We start from the raw sequence: 15,398 nt of genomic DNA, 5'->3' as shown, positions 1-15,398 counted from the left end.
ACCGTCCAAAAGGGCCGCCTGGGGAGCCAAGCCTGGACCCAAGTTATATGCGTCCGGCTGAAGGGAGCGCAGATTGAAAGGAAAGTGAATAATTAAACATATGGGGCAGAAGAGACACCTGGCGCCGTCCCAGTGAAGGTCATCCCATAGCTTCGCTGCTAATAAAAAGAGCAGATTGTGGCTTGAATGAAATGGTGGTTTGATTTCTCTTTCTCCAGAGCCAGACAAAGACAAATGGTTCTGTGGTAATAGCGGACAATGTAGCTAGAAATTTAGTTGTGTAATTTATAGGAGATCTAGGGGAGAGGGGTTTTATTTATTTGGAGCCAGCTGTGCACGATATGCAGTGACCTCGCCAAAGTTACAGTGATGGAAACGCTACGTTGCCATCATGATAGAAAACAACAGTTCCATTTTCAGCAGATATTACTACTTGAATTAGCGCTCCTTTAATAACTTCTAATCATAAAGAAAGGCGAGATTATTTTGCAGCACACTTCATACGAAAAGTAATTATTAAAAAATTAAGCAGGATTCATAAAAAAATTATTCAATTATTAAAACATGCCTAAGATTATTTAATAAAAAAAAGGTTAATTAAAAGTAAAGAGTGCACATAAATTACTTTTAGTTGTCTAGTGCATAGAGCCATTTATAGTCTGAAACATTGTCAGAGTTGAGTCCTATATCTCATATTCTCCTGTTCCAGACTTGAGCTGCATATGACTGAGCCTCATCATGGGTCATCGTGACTGTTTGCACCCTGGCATCATAACAGTGCAGAATTTCTGGTAGGCTGATAATGTGGTTGTAGCAGCCACATGGAAAAAAGTTACTGCTGGAGAAGTACTTGAAAAGTACATGCTCTTCCTAAAATGTAAATTACTTGAGGAGAGAGTTCTACCTTTTCAACCCCTCTTACATCCTCTCAGAAAATCCGGAACATCTTTTCCCTGCAAAATAATGGGATTCTTTCACTTTTCTGCGCTGACATCGGCTATAGTACTTCTCCTTCACTCGAAAGTCTGACCCTGACGACCCACATGGATCTGCTTAAGGCTGTATTAGACAAAAAAGTAGCCCCTCTGACCTGGTGTGTCCTCAAACTGGTGAAGAATCCTTATGGTGCGTCAAAGACGAGAGGGCCACGGGGCAGAAAGCAGAGTGAAGTGACGGGTTGGCTTGAAAACGTAAACCATCCCCCCATTCTTTCATAGCACTTTTCCTTTTGTGGTTAATGTCACTCAGAGGGTGGCTTTCCTTGGCGGGTCAGGGACACGACTTTTAGGCTAGCAATTTGTCTTTGCTGTATTCAGATTTGTTGAGGCAAAAAAATTCAATGGACTTCATTCTAGAAGCGAGAAATCTTTGCTTTTTCTCCACGGTGCTAATTATGACTGAGCTAACTTATCTCAGAGGAGTGACGACCAGTGAACGAACAGTTATAAAAAGGTGCGGTAAAGCCATGCAAATTCATTATGCCATTCCATATTTTAATAATTGAACCAAGAAACTGCCTAATCTCTCCAGGGATCGAACCCTTAAGTTCTCCTAAATTAACTGTAACATTTGAAAATTAACTTTCAATTAGTCGACTGCAATGGGAGTCATGAGGGAGTCTCCTGAAGGCTTCACTATATAGAACAGTGAAAGACTGAAAAACTCTACAAAAACCACGCATTGCTTAATCAATGTTGGGTATCGTTACTTTTAAAAGTACTTGTCAAGAGAGTTTTGTTAATGTGTGTTTGAGCATTCATGAATTCTTGAAGATGAATTTTTACATAAAGCCTTTATGTTCCAATCATGTTTTCTGACGCTGTTTACAAGCCGATCTTAGAAAGCTGAAAAGGCCTAAATAATTGCTAGATAAATCCGCTTGGCAGAGCTTTAGGCCAATTATGTATTTATACGGACATATTACATCAACAGTCTACAATAAGAGGCATAAACGCTAGAATCCTTAAAAACCCGATAAAACCGGCAACAGCTATAGCTAAAGATGAACAAATTAGCCTTAGCAGAGTTTGTCAACAAATCGGTGCGTAAAGTGTGCAGATTTTAAGCAAAATGATGCTAATTTTGCCTACTCTCACAATGTAATCCCGCTCACTAACCCTGCCTTTTTGCTGCCCAGGCACACTTGCCATGGCCGTGTCAGAAACAGGGAAATTATAAGACTGAGACAGGAGAATATACTCTGTAACTAGTACTGGATTACTTAAACACGTGTTGTGGTACTTAATCTAAGTATTCTAACCCGTTACTAATGTGCTACAATTTCAAGTCTCAAAGTAAATGTAATAAAATCCAAACATTGGTTTCGTTGGTGATAAGACCCCATTAAGCGCGTTTGCCTCTTCTCAGACCAAACTCATAACTTTGCTGCTTTGCTTTGAAGACAGGTAGCCACCCACTGCTGGTGTATAGCTGATGATTAGAAGCGTGTTATCACTGGCATGTTGTTTTTTGCTTTTATTTAGTTTCTCCTGTCATAAACAGCAAAATTTAACCGGTGTAATGTCCCAGAAGACTAAAGGTGTCAAACATCTAAGGGTAAAGTGACATCCTTCCCTGAACAAAGCATTCCAGTGTGATAACATCTGTGACACAATGTTGTAGCATTAGCAAATCTAGTGCTTATGAACATTAGGCAGATTTCTTACTCAGCATTACAGTTTCTTGGAGCGAAATCGGACACCAAATCCTGTAATGTACTTCATCAAAAGTGCCCCAGATGCCCACTAAGACAAACCCTTGCTAAATTCTTTAAAAATCCACAAAAATCTGCCCATTTTGTTTTGAATTATGGAGCTATTCCTCAAAACCGGCCTCATCCCACATCAGTAAATAATTTGGAAAAGAAACGGACACACAGTTAGAAAGTCTCCCACCCAGACCATCTGTCACTTGCTGGCCCATTACAATATACTTCAACTTTTTTTTACAAACGCTTAAGTGAAAAATATACTTGGCTTATACATAATTCAAGAAAGAAAACTAGCCATCCCAATCCAAGTCGTATTTGCAAACTAATGTACCTCAAACACTGCAGAAATCTTTCAAAGTTTGCCAAAGCCCCTCTTGATTCGGAGAGTTTCTTTGCGTTATTTATGAGTCCTTGCGCCGTTTTGCTTCTGCCTGTTGTTAATTAAAGTGTGTGTAGCAATAACAACTGGCTTAATTCGATGATGAATAAACCAGCGTTACTTTGTTAGGGATGATTGGCTGAATAGGGAAGCTATTTTATGGATCTACTCCTTCCTCGTCAAAGCGGAATTGATTTAAAATTTCCTGTAATCTTATTTGTACTATCGGGCTACTGGCAGCTCCACCGATGATTGCTCCACATGTGCTCAAATATTAAAAGGATTTGCGACGAGAGCAGACTCTTGCACTCAAAGCCTATAATGAACGCAGGATTGTGTCATGACTGGTGTTCCCGTGCTGTGTTTCTTATTAGGAGCGGCCCGTGACATGTACGGGAGGCTTTAAAATGTGCCCCGATCTAATTACTTTTGTCCTACTTTCTATGAACTTCATCTTCATCAACAAACTTTGGAGCGCGGGGATAATGATCTTCTCTTATCCCTCTGAGATTTGCACAGAGCTAACTTTGAAACAGGCTGCGTTATTCAGGAGGATTACGGTGCTGCTAATACCCATCCCGCGGCGTCTCCGGGCCTAATTTAGAGAGAAAAAGATACATTTACATTTTAGCTGTATAAATCTGTTTATTCGTCGAGTTGTGGGGATAGAAATGAAGTAATATTTGTAGCACTAAAGCATGAGGTGTAGCATCCCCGCTCATTTGTGAACGCACGGGTAGGGCAGTTGTGACGATCCCCAATTTGACGTCTATATTAAATGAAGCAGTAGTGTATGCTTTAACTCAGGGGTGTCCGAGCATTTTTCAATGAGGGCCACATGCAGAAAAATAAACAACTGGGCCACACCCAGTAGAGGTCCATCCATCCATTTTCTTCCACTTGTCCGTTGCCGGGTCGTGGGGGCAGCCGTTGGAGCTGCCCAAATCACATTGCACCAGCCCCTTATGGCTCCTCCTGGGTGGTGGGTCCACGGGAGGACGGCCTTATGATTAAACGGGCCTGTTGGTCTCTCATTAGGGGCATATGAACCGCTCTTTGTCTGACCCGTCACCTAGGACCTGTTTGCCGTGGGAGACCCTACCAGGGGCACCAAGCCAAGACAACAGAGCTCCAGGATCATGCGGGCGCTCAAACCCCTCCACCACGTTAAGGTGGCAGCTCCAGGAGGGGACCCAGTAGAGGTCAGAAATATAACTTCACTGCTATTGTATTAAAGTTAGCAAATTCACTATGCTTAACTATGCTTTTTAATTGAATATGCTTAAAGAAAAAAAAAAAATCATCACAGCTTTCTGTTAATGGATTTTCATTTATTTTATATTTATTCAATTAAAGCAAAATCAATTATGTTTTTGGAATTTGCAGCGGGCCAATGAAAAGCGGGCCATGGGCCAATAAAAAGTGGCCCGCGGGTTACAGTTGGTCCGCGGGCCGTATTTTGGACACCCCTACTTTAACTGATCACATCTGTACACAAGTTAGAGCTAAAACCTTCATCATTGGTTCATTCAAATATCTTTAATCTATTGGATGCCTGCAGTGGATTCTTTTCTTCTCTTCCCTGTGACTAAGCCCCTTCACCTTTGCCCACAATCTCCCTCCTCTGTTTTGCTTGTAAATTGTACCTTATCCTTTATGTTTGTTCCTTAAAAGAATTGTTTGGAAACTTTCGGAAGTTTTACTTTGACACTTGGCCTGTTTTCCCAGCATATGTGCCTCTATAGATTATCACTACTCCTCATGAAATAATTCAATCTCTCAGCCTTTCTTTCCCTTTCCTGAAAGTAAATTGGGGTTGACTTCTTAGCCACCTGTAATGGCTGTAAACAACATCATGACATTTACCTATGTTCTACTTGTCTCCACTCTCAAGTGAAGAGCTATTTACCAACGCACTACAGATTGAACGGGATGAAAGACGCATCTGCCTAATGTCATATTACATAACAATCCTGATAGTAGATATGCCCCAAAGTGCTATTGAATTGCGCGGTCAGAGAGTTGTTTCCTATTTGTTTTGTCCCTGAACCACTGCTCTGCTTCGCTCTGAGTAAGACGGACAGGCGCATTGTTTGGGCCTAATGGATCTTGGAGAGTTGCAGGTTCCAGCACAAAGAGGCAGTTAGCGGCGCGCGGTGTTTTGTTATCGCTAACGATAATGATACCGGCGCTGTTCCAGCTCTGGCCCGCTCGACCCCGGGCTAATCCCCTACAAAACTCCTCATTCGCCTCCTCTGCCTCCAGAAGATTTAACATCCATAAATGCATGTTCATGAATGATGCCTCGGCTTCCTGTCTCCCATTTCAGAGTCTCATCTATATTCATTGAAATCCAGCAGTCGCCCGAAGCCATGAGGATTGTTCTAAACTGCTCGGGAGTCATTTATTTACACTGCTCAGCCCCAAACGAGACATGTTTATGGGCTTCCCCTCCTCGTCGATATGCTAATAAGATCATCGACGCCATCTGGAAGTGTTTCCGGCGTCAGAGATGGTTGATTCGTGTAAAATTTCTGACTGGCGCGGGTTTGATTGCGTCTCGGATCGATTTATAGCAATTTACAAAGTCATAAAGGTTGCATCTGCTTCATGAGAGGTAATGTACAGCGGTGGGCCAGACATATTGGTCCTGTCGTATAGGGGCTCATAGAAATTCAAGTGCGCGAGTGAGTTTTATTGAAGTTGATCGCTCTTTTCTGGTTGAGTTCAATGGGCCAAACTCTAGCATGATAAAAAAGATTTTACTCACCCATTTTGAAGATTGTGTTTCAATTGATTGAAATGGCTACTATAGTAATGTCAATATTAAACCACATTTCATTTTCAATGACCTCGTGCAGGGATGGGCGCATCCCAAGGGTGGAATACACCAACCTCTTGAGTACATTATCAATAGTTCAGGCCATTTTGCATCCAATTATCATAAAAAATAAAGTCAATGCTGTATTTACACCAGTAAACAATGATTTAATGTCACTCAGGGAACTGTGAGTCATGGGTATATAAAAGCGTTTAATCAATAATCATGATCCACATGCATACGATCAGGCCCAATTTCCTTTGAGATGAACCATTTAATCTAATGCGATTGTGCCTATTCTGTTGTATATGCAGCCAAACCCCACCTTAACCGAGAGTTTTTCTCCTGTTCTCCAGTGTAACGCCTCATTTGAAAGCTAAGACCTTCAAAGTGATTGAACTCTTTTGTTGCGCTGTTGCCGTGTCTTTCCTCATGTTTTTCCGCCTTTTTTGTCAGTTTACTGGCACATTTTTTGTCGCTCTTTTGTCACTTCTTTGTTACTTTTTGGCATTTTTGTTGATTTGTCGGCACGTTTTCATCAAGTACTTATCACTTTTTTGTTGCTTTTTCATCCTTGTTTTCTTCACTATTTTGTAGATTTTTCTCAAGAAGCTTTTAGATAAACTGGAGAAAATGTGCTCGGTTCAGGTGGGGGTTAAGGGGTGAAAGGTTTTAGAGGTACTTTGGGTGGAATGTATTTCATTGAGCCGAGATATCACTTCTTGCTGTAGCTGCATATAGATATATATATATATATATATATAATACAGATGCTGATGCCGGGATGAAGAGATAACGTTTTCCAACTTTCCTGTTAGTCTGCGAGAAGTCAATCGATTGTGTTTGCAAATTAGAGTAATGACAGCATTTTAATTAAGTCATTAAAAATCGGATTGATGGCCTGTGAATACCTGCCTTCCCCTGAGCTACCTGCAAGATGGGATGATTGAATATTTACCCTATTTGTTTTCTGCATCTGATTTGCATCTTCCAAGGGCAGAGTCCCTGAAGAGGCAAATCCTATTTCATATTTAATATAAATGAAATATAAATAAAGATAAATGATCTATATTGTAACAGCACTCAGGCGCTCCACAATAAAATCACCCTGATCCAATTGAGAATAAATGATGTCCTTTCAAAGTAACTGCATTTATATCGGTCAGTATAATGAACTCAAGCTACAGTTGCTGCACATTTGAATCAAACCACTGCAAAAATGTAATGTAGCCCTGGTTTCTATTTCACAACGTATTCACATCATTATGAAAACTCACGGGCAAAGTCTAAGGTCGTTTTCTCTCTTTTTCAGGAATCTGTTGGACCGAGACACGTTCTCCAAGTCAGACCCATGTGAGTTCTTTTCTGTTAATTCCACTTTTATCTTTCAGGTTTTAAAGTTTGTTCAGTGTGTTTTTTTCTTCTCTTTCTCCCACTTTTACCTCTGATTCAGTTTGAACCGAGCCGTTACAAAGTGCTCCCCCTATTACTGCATATCATTTGCACAGTGATGTGACAACCTTTTTTCTCTTCGCTACAGAGAGAGCCTTAATGCATTTGGGTTATAAGTGCCAAGCTTTGAATATAAATGTAGATGCTGCAGATAGAAGTGCCAATCTGTTTGACCCACTCTTACGGAATTGAACAAAGCTTGCATGTATAAAAAAAAATACGCTTTAAGCTTCTCAAAATGCTTTACAATAGTTCACTATTTATTCACTGCCCAATCGCTCCCAGTTGTGCGAAGCTTCTTGCCGCACCTGCCCTGAGGTTGTCTGACAGTGACGGGGTCTGTGTCAACGTAACAGCCGCCAATCACTGTCACACAGAACTCACATGGGCAACGTGGAGGAAGTTTCTTTCCCAAGGATACAACAATATGCAAAATACCACTGATAATTGGCCACTGCTGCCCTGAAGAAACCACAGCCACAATTGCAAAAAATTAGATACAATCAAAATATAATGGGCACCTTGTGTTCAACAGAGAATTGTTGGACTATTGACTGTATTATTTACTTTGGCAAAGCATGACAAACACTCACTTCAAATTCACAACATTTTTTAAACAAATGTGACAATTCAGTTTTGAATTGTATAAGTTGACCTGCCCCAAACCCCCCAAATAACTTTTGAATATGTTGTTGCCATCAAGAAAAGTAATCTTTACCAAGGCACTCTCTATTTATCTATTTAAACAAGCCTTTATTTAATCAATCTAAAATCTTTACAAAACTTTACATGCTGCATGTGTTAATTTATCCCACGCGTTGCAGCTAACAAACCAGCAACAAACCAGCCTCCTTCAGGGAGTCTAAGTTAAAACAGAGACGTCGAAAGATCCCCCTTTTTCTAAACCAGGCTTCTGCCTCATAAGACCTGTTTTGTATTCCCTCACACACACAGCGCTGATATCGACAGGTCGTATTGCACTTGTTTTCCTTGCCTTCATTTAAAGCTGTAAATCAAATAGGAATCAGCGCTGTCCCGCCGTTAAGAAATTGCGTGTTGACGGCACGCCTTAAATCGTCCTCTAGGAGCTTTCAGATTTCCCATTTTGCTCTGAATACGAGCAGCATAATCAGACAACACAGCGCCTATAGTCATACATTTTGTTCTGAAGATTGAGGGGCAATTAATCACTGAAGTCTGCTCAGAGAAAACAAACAGACTGTGGGTGATGGGGATGGATAAGCTCCTGATTGAGACAGTATGTCCTCTTGTTTTTCTCAGTGGTGGTGCTCTACACTCAAGGCGTTGAGTGCAAGCAGTGGAGAGAGGTAAGATCTTTATTTTGTTTAATTTGATACATAACACTTAGCTTTAATTGTCAAAACTTTGGAGGGTGTGAAGTGACAAACTGCCAATGCCTTTTTGCACAAGTATATATTTTTGTTGCAACAATCTCAAGCGGCCTTGGGTGCTGCCTGAACAATTACTAGAGAGAGAGGCAGGACAACTTCTGTGTCTGCAGCAACTTTCAATAGACAGCCAGTCATGCTTTTCTAATCCTTTACAAATACGTGTCATCTGGTGCTCAGCGTTATCTTTGCCAGGTCTGAAGGCCTTGATGAACAGGTGGATTTACCAATGAGAGAAACCCATGGCCCATCAACATGGCGTCGTTCCCGAGTATGAAAACATTGAATATGACAAGAAATGGCACTCTCAAAAGTGCCATCGTCTGCCAAATCAACTGGCAAATGCTAAACGGTTTTGATAGTGGGAGAAGTTATATAAAAAAAAAATGTTCTGAATGAGGCACCATTTAAGAGTCTGACACATTCGAGCGACGTGTTACCAATTTCTGTGATTGAAGCAATAAAAAACATGACTGTTTTGGGATTGGGCTGTGGAGAACCTCCCAGATGCTCCTGCGTTTGCACAGAAAGCAGGAGAGGCTTCCTGGCCACGCTATCAGTAAACAAGTGTCCAGTGCATTCTGAAGGATTACCAACACACGTGATATTATTTTTACTTTTTAATCAACAGTCATCATGGACAAAAGAACCAAATGCTTTACGTTTATTTCTGTCCACATTAAAGGATCTGTATCATGCTATTTTAGCCATTCCAAAGTTAAGTATGGGCATTGTGATAAATATAAGTGTTTTTTGGAGGTATTTTTGTAAACCCGGAACGCTTCAATTCAGTTAACTCTGCCCCCTCTCTCTGCACATACAACTTTACTGTAATATAAATAAACAGCAATAAGTGAAGCTATACTTTACGACGTAGTTATAAGGAGTTGACATCTGCAACACAGCTTCATAAATGGCTAACACACAAGCTAACGCACATTTTGATAAACTCACCGCTCTGGTCCATCGCTGTTTACATTACGGGACTCACGTTGGTTATAAAAGTGAATCCACTTTGATTCAGCCGAAGGTTCACCAAACATCCATCAGTGACACTCAGAAAAACAGTATTTTGGCTGATAGTACCCGAATCCCGGAGAGAAAGAACAACTTCTGGCGAGTGGCCTCTTCTTTAGGAAGGTTGAATAAAGTCCTAGTGCCCAAACACGCTTCTTTTTCTCCGTGACATGATCGTTAGGTAAGAAAAAAGAACAGGTGTGTCCAGAGTCGGTTATAACGAGCTCCATCTTCACAGCTGCAGCACAAACATGACGTCTGTTCAGACACTCAGGGGAAGCGTTTGTTTTGGCCCCAGCTGACCTGGAAGCACCTCGGCACATCCTTTTTTTCCTTTTTTTTTCTCTCTCTCTTTGTCTCTCTCTCATGACAGAAATAATGAAAAAGCTGAAAATTACACTACAATTACAGACGTCGAGCACTTCCGTTCCGCTGTGACGACACAACTGAACACGTCAGTCGTTCACCAGGAGAGGGCAGAGCAGCTGCTCAGAGAGCAGGATTCAGGAGGAGTGCTGAGAACTGCGTGGATGAAGTCAAAAACCACTCTGGGGGTGTTTTTGATAAGGAAGTAGCATAACAACATGGCTAAAAGCTAAAAAAAAAAAAGTCAATTTTGCATGATATAGGACCTTTAAGTACTGGAAAAAACAAACTCTTTCAGATAATATTGGGTCTTTGCACTGAGTTACCTGCTGCTCACAAGCTTTTCTTTGAGTCATAACCACTACAGGCAAGGTCCCGGTTTTATTAAATGCATAAAACACAGTACACTTCTTCTGGCCCCTCAATACTTAATAATAAGGGACTTTATTTGCTTCTATAATGTAATTTATTGGAATGCACCCACCAGTTTATGTCATCATTACATATTTACAAAGCCATAAGGATTCTTCCTCCCACCATAAAGGGTATCGCTATAGGGCTCACAACCATTTCCATAAGATACTGCATCACTAAAACCCACCTAGAGGCTGTGAAAAAGTTTAATAAAAACATGGAATTGCAATTGTTCCTCATCATTTCTTTGTCCAACAAAGCACATTTTAAACAACATATACACAATCATAACCATTTGAGCAAAGGCAGAACTACTATAACTAGTAAAGCATATCACTTTACATTTTACAGCATGTTTGTAGAAGTTTTAACTACAGGACTGTAGCCTTTGCATTTTGCGAGTTTGATGTGGTTGTGATCAAAACAAATACTTTTCTTCTGAGGCTTGTTTAGCTTTTTATCCTGTTCTTTGTCGACACTCAGAGAACCTCAAAATCTGCCCCCTTCTTTTACTTATTGTCAAGGTATCTGCTATCTCCACTGCCAGCTCAAATTTGGCTTGATCCCAGGGTAAATGTTGTAAGTGCCAATCATCTTCCATTGATTACACAGAGGGATTCCCATGCGTCGACATGTGCTGTATTCGTTAGTAGCGAGTGATTGGTGGATTGAAGTGGGAGATCCGTGTATTGATAAAGCTCATGTGCTGCTATAATTAGACCAAAGAGCGACAGTTATTGAAGATACAGCAAAAATAGCTGTGACACAGATTGTTCCTCAGGGAGGCCTCTCTTGTTCTGTGGCTTCCCTGGGGATGCACATGTACCTGCTGCCGAATAACATTATATTCCAAGGGCAGGTCTGGTGAATGATTGTGAAAATGTTTGGCGTTATTATTTTATGTATTTGAATTTGAAGGCTGAGCGTTTTAAGACCTCACCGTTTAGTCCAAGTGGAGATATGGTATATGCCATAGATTTTTGGGTGTACTTTGGTGATTTTTAATATTTAAAGGGATTTATGTTCCACCCCCTACGCTCCAGCAATGTCCCAATGTGTAGAATGAGCCCAGACCTATTCACCACAACTGCAGTGTTATTCAAAAAGATTGTATTTTGGGCCGAAATACCAACTATCTCCATCGTCATGCACAAGCTTAAAGCAGAACTAAGTAACTCATGCCCCTAGAGGCCATAAGCACCACTGCAGGTGTCGTAGCATGTTGCTTTTTTTTTACTCATTAATTTCCCGTGAGACTAAATACTACACTGATAGAAAAGACAAAGAGAGATTTTGTACATCCAATTACACAATGGAGATAATTTTTTTCCGCTCAAACTTGGCTGTAAACACTGTTTAGGTGGCACTAGCCCACAGTTAGCTTTGCCCGTTAGCCTCTTTGTGATTCTATTAGTGTGTATTGGTGACCCGTAGGCAGTGAAGTTGCAATTGTGGTTTTATGGCCACCAGGGGGAGACCCCCCAATCATCCCATTAACACTTATATTACCACCAGAGGGACTAGGAAAAGGATTTGTTCAGGTAAACAAGTTGCTTTGTTTTTCTTTGACATAGAGACCGCAGTTACGAGTAAGACCTGAGGTGGCAGTGGCAAGTAAAATAATGACAACTTCCATCTAGTCCCTTTAAGCTCTGCATTAATCGAGCACATTTTCTCAGGTTCGACTTTAGCCAAATCTAATAAGCGTCTTGAAAAGACGAGACGATTTACGAGACGTAAATGACGATGAAAATGCAGCAAAAAAACATTAAAACAGCAGCAAACACGCAACAAAATGGGCAAAAAACGTAACAAAAACATGACAAAAAAGCTTCAAAATGTCATTGTGCTCAGTTAAGGTGAGCACCTTAACGCTGCGCGTCGTGGTGTTCTTGACTCCGCGTCGTGCATTATAACCGTCGAATGCACGGCTCCTCGTTGTTTAATCCGCTTATACCATGGTCCCACAAACGTAACATTTATAATAAGTATTTGTTTCATTTACTAAACTCACTAAATATGCCAGACCACCGGGACTATTTTATCTGGGTTATTAGCCGGTCACTGAAGGCTCGTCTCAGAGCGAGTCATTCTCCGCAGCTATTACGAGGATCTCAGTCAGACGCAACGAAACAACATAAGCACACGCTGCATCGCCAGAATCACAACACAACTGGACTAACCTGGCACTTTTCCGTGGAAGTAAACACCGACGTGCGGCACTCGTGGGCAGGAGTTATTTCACTTTTACGCTGTTTAACCTGAAGCTAGCTAGCTAGCTCAACGAGCTCAACTGTTTATGGAAACAGCTGCGGTGGAGTCCGCTTACACCTTACCCCACGAACTGAAACTTTTATGATTGACTTAACTAATCCAGCCAAATATGTTTAAATGCTGGATCATTTTATGTACGCCTGAAAATGATGAATAGTGCCTTAACCGTTTTCAATAGAAATGGAAAGCTCATATTTTATTAACAGTAGCTAACCTAGCTGCTCACTCTCCTCTACAAACATTTATCAAACATTTTGTTTTGGCCAAAAACGTTGAAATGAAAAACAAAATCCATCTCATACGTTCCTGTCAGTCACTAATTACGTGTTTATCTGATTCAGCTGTGTCATGCGTTGCTATGGCGATGCCCACAGCGGAGTGATATCCCAGTGATTTAACTACCGGACTACGTGTGCGGTTATACGAAAATAATGCACGCTTGTTAGCACCCACCAGCCAATCAGAATCGAGTATTCACCCAGACCATGGTATAAGTGACGATTATCCACGCCCTCCACGGCTTGTTCAAATTCTGTATTACCAAAACTACAAGTTAACTGCATTGTGTCACGTTCATATAAGTTTATTCTATCTGTATATTAAGCGATAAACATATTCGACTGAACTGTTAGCGGGATCAGGAGGGGATGTGATATTGACACAGTAACTGAATACAGAGTGGGTAAAATGGCATCAATAAAGTAAATGTACAAATAAGTGTGGATGTATTATTCAGATAGAGCTGAAACGGCCGGTGCATACATCACCACCCGAGTGTAGGAGCTGCATGTTAAGCACCTCTGCTCCAAAAATGCTCAGTAAATAAAGTTGAAAACCAAAAAAGCCCTCTGCTCAAATACTCAGATGTCGACGCATAGTACTATATGTTTGTACCCTCGGGCTGTTTACAATGCAGCACGTCTCAAAATCAAACCCAACATTTCCACAAATCACTCCGACGTGGAGAGTGTAGAGGTGCCACAGGAGAAAATAACCTCTGCTTTTCAGGTGGCATTTTGTATTGTGCTCTATAAAAATGCTACAGAATTTTATTTTCCAATGTAGACAGAATCATATTGGGTTGCCTTTGCTAAGATTGAAAACAACAACTGTGCATCTATGTATGTGCACTATACATAAAGGTCTTGTAACTGCACTTACAAAAAGAAAAAACCCTTTTAAATATTCTCTAACTTTTTGAACCATTTGATTTGGCCAGAGTCGTAGTTCATTTTTTATTGAAAATCTCACAATTAAGTCACCTTTTCCCTAAAGTAGTGATTCACAAGCGTTTCATGCCATGTACCACCTCAGGAAATCCAAGTAAAGCCAGAAGTAATTAGGCCAAATTGCTCTGCACCAGGTCCAAAACAGAACTGAAATGAGCCTGAATGAGAACTGAATGGTGACTCAACCTGGGCAAGCTCCAACTAATGCATGACCAAAGCATAAATAAACATGACACCACAAAAAAGGTCACACGTTTTAGTATTTTGTTGGACCCCAGTGCCGCATTTATTTCTCACCAAGATCTTATATTGATGAGAACAGAGTGTGACCAGAGCGCACAATGTGAGCCTGATGAATCGCGGCGTTGTCATCTTGGAATACCTATGCGATGCCATCAGGGAAGAAAACATGCATTGATGGAATACCCTGGTCATTCAGGACGTTCAGATGGTCAGATGATCTCATTTTTTCGGCACGTACCAACTGCAGCAACCGTTAAATCCAGGTTTTTACTTTTTGTCGACAAAACTGAAAAAATCCCAAACAGAAGGAGCTTGCGTGCCACCAATAGTATAGGTACCACAGCTTAAGATCCGGTGTCCATGAAACAGCTTTTACGGGTCTCTATTTTTATCCTGCTTCCTTTGGGACAGTTATGAGTGGTGATGGAGTGACGGATACATTGGCTCATGCGTTGATGGATTGTTTAATTGATTTGCTGGTAACACAGTGTGACAGGGCTCAATGCATGAAGATAGACTGGCACACTATCATGATTAATAGCTTTTCACACAATATTTGACCCTAATTAGCCCCTTGTTGGAATAGAATGGAAATCTTGAAGGGATATGCCCACTGGCCTTGTATAAAGACACGATATGTTTAACCTGCCCGCCTCATGCCCATAGTTGCATCCTTGTAACGAGGCAAAAGCTGGTGTCCTGTACAAGCTGGACAGTGATGATAAGCTTCTGTGTCTTGTCCTGTAAAGTGGATTTGTTCTTCTCAGAGCTGATAAGACTGGTGCCCCTGACTGTGCATAATCCAATTGCTTGTGCATTGGACGGCACCCCCCAATCACCTGCTCTGCAAACGGCCCCTCTTTACATGAGAGGCAGAAGACGGACAAGCCTCTGTTTACAATGGATTTAGAATGTGTCTTACATGGATCAAAACTGTGCCGGGCAAACTATAGTAAGATTTGTGGTGTTCTTCTAAATGCATGACTTTCATTTGTATTCAACAGCAATGGAAACATGAGAGAAATGAAGAAAAAAATATGCTTGAGGTACATGACTCAAAACATGGCTACGCTACTCCTGCTAC

At 41.1% G+C, this 15,398-nt stretch overlaps 1 protein-coding gene across 2 annotated transcripts in view; it reads left to right on the top strand.

Annotated features, from left to right (window-relative positions):
- Positions 1–15,398, top strand: part of cpne5a (copine Va) — a 102,400-nt gene that overhangs the window by 15,572 nt on the left and 71,430 nt on the right. For both annotated transcript variants that reach the window (XM_079558175.1, XM_079558174.1), the window contains exons 2-3: positions 7,223–7,263; positions 8,644–8,690. In XM_079558175.1, the coding sequence (XP_079414301.1) occupies positions 7,223–7,263; positions 8,644–8,690 (88 nt within the window). The remainder of the gene's footprint in view (positions 1–7,222; positions 7,264–8,643; positions 8,691–15,398) is intronic.

Source organism: Gobius niger, assembly GCF_951799975.1.
Source record: "Gobius niger genome assembly, chromosome: 6".
Taxonomy (NCBI): Eukaryota; Metazoa; Chordata; class Actinopteri; order Gobiiformes; family Gobiidae; genus Gobius; species Gobius niger.
The sequence above is the reverse complement of the archived record's forward strand: the minus strand, read 5'-3'. Positions and strand labels throughout refer to the sequence as shown.